The sequence below is a fragment of the Suncus etruscus genome, chromosome 6 (genome assembly GCF_024139225.1).
Source record: "Suncus etruscus isolate mSunEtr1 chromosome 6, mSunEtr1.pri.cur, whole genome shotgun sequence".
In the NCBI taxonomy this organism is placed as follows: domain Eukaryota; kingdom Metazoa; phylum Chordata; class Mammalia; order Eulipotyphla; family Soricidae; genus Suncus; species Suncus etruscus.
This window is the reverse complement of record NC_064853.1, coordinates 58,251,747-58,260,682: the sequence shown is the minus strand read 5'-3', so window position 1 is coordinate 58,260,682 and position 8,936 is coordinate 58,251,747. Positions and strand designations below refer to the sequence as shown.

At 37.1% G+C, this 8,936-nt stretch overlaps 1 protein-coding gene across 1 annotated transcript; it reads left to right on the top strand.

Annotated features, from left to right (window-relative positions):
• Positions 1–714: 714 nt before the first annotated feature.
• GPR160 (G protein-coupled receptor 160) lies at positions 715–1,731 on the top strand. The gene has a single exon (XM_049774474.1). The coding sequence runs from the start codon at positions 715–717 to the stop codon at positions 1,729–1,731; it is 1,017 nt and encodes a 338-aa protein (XP_049630431.1).
• The last annotated feature ends 7,205 nt before the right edge of the window (positions 1,732–8,936 follow it).

Below are 8,936 nucleotides of genomic sequence, written 5' to 3'. Positions count from 1 at the left end.
CTTGTGCTTTCTGTTTCCTCTTACTGCACACCCCCAATGGCTCCTATTCAGAAAGTAGATCTTTCTCTTGACTATTGCATGTTGGAATATAATGTTCCTATTATTTCACTTGAACCATCTGGTTTAGATATTTGAGTTTTGGAGAAAGATTTCATCCAAATCATAATGCTGTAGCTGAAAAAAAAAAACAGAAACAAATAGTATAAAGGGCTTAAAAACAGATAATGGGCCATAAATTTCACTGAGACAAAAATAGAGACTGGAGTCTTGTTGGATTATCAACTGTCAGTAATTATCCTGAGTATATTACTATCAGATTTTTTAAGCCTGTGTTTTGGTTCAACGGAATAAAATCATTTCTTTTTTGTACTATTAAAGCCTTCATTTTTATCATCACTTGTAACATCTGAAATTTTGGTTATAGATCCAAGATTTTTGGATCATTCTGGGATTCAAAAAAAAAAAGACAAAAGTATACACTAATTCCTCTTAATTGTAGTCTTTATCATGAGACAGAAAAATTCCACTTTTCATTTCAAAATGGATTAAACTGGATACTTGATAATCCAGGTTTGGCTTGTTTGGTAAAGTTTTAAAACACAGATAGCATCAAAATAACCTTAAGATTTACATTTCTTTTTGCAGGCATGAAAAACAAAGTGAAGCTGTTTTATCGTATGTATAGGAGCAGCCTTCCGAAGATTAACTGAAAATATGACTCTCTCTTCAGAGAACTGTTCCGAATTTCAGTACCAGGTACTTCAGAGAAGTCAAACCCTTGATGCTAATTGTTTGCTATTCTTGATTATCCTTGGGAAAATGTTATTAAATATCCTCACACTGAAAATGAGAAGAAAAAACATCTATCAGAATTTTATGGAATGCTTTTGCATCTCACTGGCATTCATTGACCTTTTACTTTTGGTAAACATTTCTGTTATATTTTATTCCAGAGATTTTGTACTTTTAGGTATGAGGTTTACTAAATACCACATCTGCCTGTTGACTCAAATTATTTCTTGTACTTATGGCTTTCTGCATTATCCAGTTTTCTTCATTACTTGCATAGATTATTATTTGAATTTCTCTAAAACTATCAAGCTTCCATGTAAGTGGCAAAAATCATTTTACTTCTCTACAGTCATTTTAATTTGGATTTTTGTCCTTGCTTATGTTTTGGGAGACCCAGCCATCTACCAAAGTCTGAAGACACAGGGTACTTCTCCCTCTCAATGTTCTGTTTATGTTAGTGTGCAGGGCTACTGGTTTTCATTTTCTATGGTAATTATTCTATTTATGGCTTTTGTAGCGTCCTGGCCAGACATTTACACCTTGGTACAGGCCATCAGGATCACTTCTTATAAGAATGAGACTATTTTGTATTTTCCCTTCCCATCTCACTCTATTTATAACATAAACTCTAAAAAAGCACTTTTGCCCAGGTTTGTTATCTGTTTTCTTGGTACCTGGTCACCGTTTGTACTCCTTCAAGTAATTATCCTTTTATTTAAAGTACAGATTCCAGCATATATTGAGTTGAATATTCCATGGTTGTTTTTTGTCAATAGTTTTCTCATTGCTACAGTTTATTGGTGTAACTGTCAAAAGCTTACTTTACAAAGTATTGTATTACCTAGGGATCCATTTGTCAACTGGAAATGCTGTTTCATTCCCTTTACAATCAATAATTTTGAGCAAATTGAAAAGCCTATATCAATAATAGTTTGTTAACATGTAATGGCTGTTTAAACTAATTAAAACTTACAATTAGTTTTATAAATGTGAATGAAGACTCAGGATAAAGAATAAATTCAAACTGTTCATACTCTTCTCTGACTTTCATCTTTTTAGAGTGTCTTTGGAGGTTCTATTATTTCATTGTTTTATTTATTTTTGGGTTGGGGGAGACTTACTTCACTATGCTCTGGGCCTCCTCCTGGATCTGCACTCACAAATACTCCTGATGGGGCTCAGGGGATAATATGTGGTGCCAGATATCGAACCCAAGTTGGCTGAATGCAACACAAGCACCCTAACTGCTGTGCTATCCCTCTTCATTTATATTAAAACAAAAAAAATTCCAAAAAAAAAATTATACCTACTAAAGAACACTGTATGTTACAAAAATTGACCTGAAAGTGAAATGAATTCACATTTGGTCTAATATTTGCATTACCCTCTCCAAACCCCAAAATACTGGACAAAAACCATTACATAAATCTGATTACTTCCTGTAAACTAAACTTGACTTTTACATTTAGAACAAGTTGAGATCTTTTTTTTTTTTTTTTTTTTTTTTTTTTTGGTTTTTGGGCCACACCCTGTGCCGCTCAGGGGTTACTCCTGGCTATGCGCTCAGAAGTTGCTCCTGGCTTCTTGGGGGACCATATGGGACACCGGGGGATCGAACCGCAGTCCGTCCTAGGCTAGCGCAGGCAAGGCAGGCACCTTACCTCCAGCGCCACCGCCCGGCCCCGAGATCTTTTTTAAAATTTATCTTGTGATTATTCTTTAAGGGGACATATATTTCAATTTAAAGTTACCTGGAATGATTATTGTACAGCAAGCAGGATGTTCTCCTTATAGACTGCTAGCCCAGATTCGATCCCCAGCATCCCACATGGTCCCCCTGCACGCTGCCATAATTGACTCCTGAGTGTAGTGCCAGGAGTAACACTTGAGCATTGTTGCCCCCAAACAAGAATAAAATAAATTTAGCTAACTGAAAAAATATTAATGTTATTACTGAAAGTATTACTGAAAGAAAAGTTCTGATTGATAAACAGAATTGAGAGCTGTTGACCTAGTTTCCATGACATACAAGATGCATATTCAGTTATAACTTGCATGTCACATTCTTGCTTTTCAAATCAGACATATCACACTGCAATAGTAGAGTTCCTTATTCCTCCAATATGACTGACATTTGGGATTGGGTAATCCTTTGCTGGAGAGGCTCCTCATGGCATGTTTTTTGGGCAGCATCCCTGCCCCCTATTTACTAATGCCAGAAGCCCCTTCCCCCATGGTGTCCCCAGATAGGCTCAATTTCTCCTGGTGGGCAAAACTGGCTCTGATAAGAGAATTTCAGGTGTTAAGAAAACCTGAATAGCAAGATAATTTGAAATCACTGTGAATCAAACTACATAGATACCCTAATAATCTTTTATAAATACTCATAGGTTCCATTTAATCTAAGCCTAGTGCTTCCTAAATTGATACAGTACAGTGTTTTTAAGATACATTCATGTAAGTATATAGCTGTAATAATATTTACCCTTATGTACACAGACATTTCATAGATCTTTCTTCTATGCTGATTTTGACCCACTAAGTTGAATTTGTGATCTATTCTTTGATTAATGTCCTAGGAGCTGCAGAGACAGAACAGTGGGTGAGGTGTTAGCCTTCCACAAAGGTGATCCGGATTCAATCCCTAGCACCCCATATGGTTCCCTTAGCCTTGCCAAGAATGATTCTTAATCATAGATTCAGGAGTAAGCCCCAAACACTGTCAAGACAAACAAAAACCAGAAGAATGTATATAGCAATTTATTTAACCTTCACAGTAACTATTAGCATAGGTAGCTGTTTATCCTCTTTTCATAAGGGAGAAAATAAAAATGTAGAACTTCAGAAACTTAACTCAAGATTCTATGGTTAATAATCGGAGGAGTTGAAAAAAAAGAGCCTGGAGTGGGGCTGGAACGAGACTACTGCAGGAATGGCCTTGCACGTAGCTGACCTGGGTCTGATCTCGATTCCTTCCAGGAGTGACTCTGAGTATCACTGGATGTGCTCCTTAAAAAAAAAAAATTCAGGGGTGGTCTGGCTTTAGAGTTCATGCCCTTTACCAGTATGCACTGCTGTTCATTGGTCACACTTTGGTTCTCAGGACAAAGCCAGGTTGGGGCTATACCTCAACGGGCTGGTATGCATGCTTTGTATGTGGGAGGATCAGGTTAGGTACATCGAACCAGGTGTATCGCTGGCACCAGTAAGTAGCCCCTCGAGGAGCTAAGCCCCCTGACATCACCCAAGTCCCCAAACCAAAACAGAAAGTGGGGCTGAAGCAATAGCACAGCTGTAGGGCGTTTGCCTTGCACGCAGCCAGCACCAGATGGATCCTCCTGGTTCAATTCCCGGCATCCCATTTGGTCCCCCAAACTTACCACAAGTGCTTTCTGAGCATAGAGCCAGGAGTAACCTCTGAGTGCCGCTAGGTATGACCCCCAAAACCCAAAAATAAATTGTATATGATTGGAAAAGAGTTATACTCCCATTACAGAATTTTTTAATTAGGAAAAATTTTTAACTATTTCAAAGCCTCAGTCAGGTTTGTACTTTTTCATATATTGGTTTTGGGGCCACAACCGGTGGTGCTCAGCACTTTCTCCTTGCTCCGTGATCAGGGATTGCTCCTGAAAGGCTTGGGAACCATATGGATTACTAGGAATAGAATCCAGGTTGGCTGTGTGCAGAGCAAGTGCCCTACCCAATGTACAATCACTCCAGCCCCTCATTAAAAGCTCTTGGCTTGAGAGGATCACTCCATGCTTCCTGAGCTTAAACAGAAAGAAATAACCAAGCCAGTCAAATGGAAGAGACTTTTATTTGTAAAGAAATGAACTTACAGCTGGTCTATAATATATTATTGTAATATAAACAATATAAATAAATGATCCTGCAGGCCCACTAACCTTCCATCCAGACCCACATGAAGAAATGTTACAATATTCTATGTGAAAATGTGCAGGTAACAAAGGTGCAATTACAAGCAAGTTTAAGCAGCAGAGTATAAGGTGCTTTAATTTAACAGGTAATGTTGCCATCAACAAACATTTGAATGCTCGATTTTACTTCACTGAATAGACACAACAAATATGAAAATCTAAGATTCATACACATGCTACTTGTTCACATGAAAGTGCTTTCTTTTAAAAAAAAATACACCAAATGGACAGTCTTTTTACATAGGTCATAGTGTGCTCTTATACTGCAAAATTAACTTCATTTTCAGATTATACATTTGAAAACTGAAACTAGAGACACCAATCTAGGATCACTAGTGCTAAGAATACTAAAACTATTTTATTTCTGAAGGAGGATTCTAATACAATAACCAATGTAAAGAATACATCTACATAGAACCTTAACATTTGTTTTCAATAAAGATAAAAACTTCTTTCTTTCCTCTTGATTATGCATTGTTTATCCTAGATGGATCAGCTTTTGAGGTCTAAATAATATGAAAGTCCTATTTTTAGAATGATGAAGAGAAGCAGAGGAATACGAAATTTTAATTAACGTGCCTCAATACACAAAAAGAAATTAAAAAGTAGATCACAATTTGTCTGTGTTCAATCAACAAAATACTTTCAATAAACAAAAAGACAAAAAGCTCTACCTGAACAAAGAGACTTGAAGTTCCTGCTTTGGGTGTCAGTACCACTGTGCACCTACCATTGGAAATCGCCAGTCTTCGTGGGTCGGCTTTTTACTCTTTCCTTTGAGAATATTGGATTAACCTTGATACATTTTGTTTTTGTATAGGATAAACTAAAAGCCCAGGCTTTTGAATGCAGAGCCTGGGAAACACTATCCAAACACCTTGAAAGTAAACTATCCAAAGTTAACTATCTTTGCACATTTTGTGACCTTTGAAAATTGAAGCATACGAAAAAGTATTTACACAGTAGGTATTTAAACAGCATAAAATATTTAAAACATCAGGTAAATTAACATTTTAAAATGCATTTTAAACAGTACCATGGGAAACATTTTAAAATCAAACACATTGGGCCCAGAGAGATAGCACAGCGGTGTTTGCCTTGCAAGCAGCCGATCCAGGACCAAAGGTGGTTGGTTCGAATCCCAGTGTCCCATATGGTCCCCCATGCCTGCCAGAAGCTATTTCTGAGCAGACAGCCAGGAGTAACCCCTGAGCACTGCCGGGTGTGGCCCAAAAACAAAACAAAACAAACACATTACTTGGCTTTGTTTCTATTGGCTGTAAATTCTAACCCAACATTTAGGTGGATACTTTCCTGCTTCAAAAAATTGTGCTACAATGCACATTGGTATTTTCATTTTTTATCTTAATGGAGAATGTCAGCATCAAGATATGTCAATATGTAACCAGCCATCATGTCAGTAAGAACTAAAAGACTGTTAACAGAAACCCACAGTAGTAAGGACTATTCATTTGCCCAATAAACCATATGTGCTTCCACTGTATGGTTCCCTCCAAATACTTCGCATTCAGCCTGGAGCTATTCCAAGTTTACCATTTCTATATTTTCAAAGGGAAGCTCTCTGATATAGAAAAGCATGTGCTTTCTAAAAGGTAGATATTTAACAGTAATAAAATTTATTTTTGGTAAACTTTCTTGCTTGAAAAACTCTAAAATAAAGCTGTGTAAGAGGTCTCTCTCCATTGGACATTTTTTTTCTGTTCTTAGAAATTTATCTGGGGGTGAAGCCACCAAAGTACATTTGCCATCACTGACATATGCTGAACAGTAACCCCTCTGGAAAAGATTCAGTGTGACAATGATCCTAAAACATAAGATCTCAAAACAGTTTCACATGGCAGTTACCTTTGATTTTGAGGTAACTTACCCAATTACATGGTTGATGCTTAGTATGTAAAGTGTGTTTAACTTGGACCTTATTTGTCACCTAGTCTAATCATCTACCCAAAGCAAAAGCAAAGGCTAAAAAAAAAAAAAAGAAAGAAAGAAATCCCATTGTCAGTTTAATGTCCAGTACATCAAACAATAATAATTACTTTCATGTTTAAGCTACAATAATATTTGGAAAGATTCTACTTATTACTAATTTCTTAAGACATGTTCATACTGTATATACACTATAAGTATTGAGTGCTTTCCTAAATAGATGAATAAAGGCATAAGTGTTTTGTTTTGGGGACACATCCGACAATGCTCAGGGGATGGTCCTGGGTCTGTACTCAGAAATCACTCCGGTGATACTCAGGGGGACATATGGGATACCAGGATGGAACCCGGGTTGGCCACGTGCAAGGCAATTGCCCTACTTCATCCCCCAAGAATGACAATTTTCATGTGAGGGAATGTTCCATGGAGTAACACTTGGAAAATTGTCCTCATATACTCATCTGTATGAATTTTCTACCTTAGAACACAATTGAATCTTTCATTCAAGACCCTGAAGTATAAAATAAAGCACAGAAAAGAAAAAGAAATGAAACAGGAACAAATAATAAAATACTCCTATTATGCAGTGTGGGGTTATTGTTTTAGAACTTAGAGGTACCTTGAAGAAGTTCCCAAACTTATTTAAATGAGAAGTTCCCAAATTTGTTTGGCCTCTGTCCCCTTTTCAGGAAAAAAAAGAAATTACTCTGCTTCCTTCTGGAAATCTACCTTCATTGAACAAGCAAACAGAAAGTGCCCCCCAGGGCCCGGATGGATAGCACAGCGGCGTTTGCCTTGCAAGCAGCCGATCCAGGACCAAAGGTGGTTGGTTCGAATCCCGGTGTCCCATATGGTCCCCCGTGCCTGCCAGGAGCTATTTCTGAGCAGACAGCCAGGAGTAACTCCTGAGCACCACCGGGTGTGGCCCAAAAACGAAAAAAAAAAAAAAAAAAAAAAGAAAGAAAGAAAGTGCCCCCCAACGGTACTAAGGCTTCTAACATCTCCCTGGATAATTTCAGCATCCTGGAAGTGAAAGGGATGAAGGAGGTGGTGTACCATACTCTGAAAAACACTTCTAAACCACAAGCAACATTTTGAATAGTTTAGCCTTCATCATGGAAGGAATCAAGTTCAAAGCTAAGTATTCTTCAGCATCACACTCATCTAAATAACCAAGAGGAATCGCCAGTCTCTGGCTAGGGCTTTATCTTTAGTCTGTTTGTTATGTTGCTGTTATTTACTATTGAAGTTGATTATTTTATTACATCCTAAAGCGAAAAGAATCTTTGTAGGAAGATGGGAGGAGTAGGGGCCACATCCTGTGCTCAGGGATCATTCCTGGTGGAGCTCAGATAATTGATGTGCCACGGACAGAACCAGAATTGGTGTTTACAAGCCAGTGCCTTACCCCTGTTCTCTCTTTTCAGCCTCCAAAAGAATTTTTAAAGAGCTATGTCAATTAGCCCAAGTATTATATTAGTCATATCAATTACATTAATCCCAGGTATTAAATTAGTAATATTAACTAGATTCATATTAATTAGATTAATATCCCAAGTATTAGTATTATTATGGTTTGTTTGAGGCACCACTATAAGCTTCCTTCTTTCTAAAATAAGTTCATGTTCATGTTTATGTTAAGTTCAAGTTTATGTTCACAATCTCTTACAAACAACTCTGCACTGGCATCAATTAAAGATCCATAAAGCTTGAATTTAACACTGAAAATATTCCATTTATAACATCCCAGTCAATAAATGATGGCTACTATTAATTCTTATGATTATTGTAGGCAGTTAACATAGATGGTACAGAAGATGTAATTCTTCCATTTAGAAGTATGCAATGGAAACAACTGTCTTAAATTTATACTGATTATTTTCCAAATCATACTTCATTAATTAAATAACACTTTTAAGCATATGCTTTGAAGCCCCTTCTTCACACAGGCTTTCCTCCTATTGATTCATACTGATGTCAAAAATATTATCTGAGTAAAGCAGTTGAAAATAACATCTGAGATTTAAAAGTATAATTTTAAAATTAAATATTCATAAGCTATACTCAAATTGGGGGAGGGGCATTTGTTGGAAACATTTCCTAAAATGTCCCATAAACATAGACTGGTCCTATTTATTTTGGGAGATTTTGGGGGGACCACACCAGTGGCTGTGGAGTCCAATTCCAGCTCTATGGTAGCTCTGCTGGCCATATACAAGGCAAGCCAAGCATCCTAGTCTCCAAACATGGAATTTA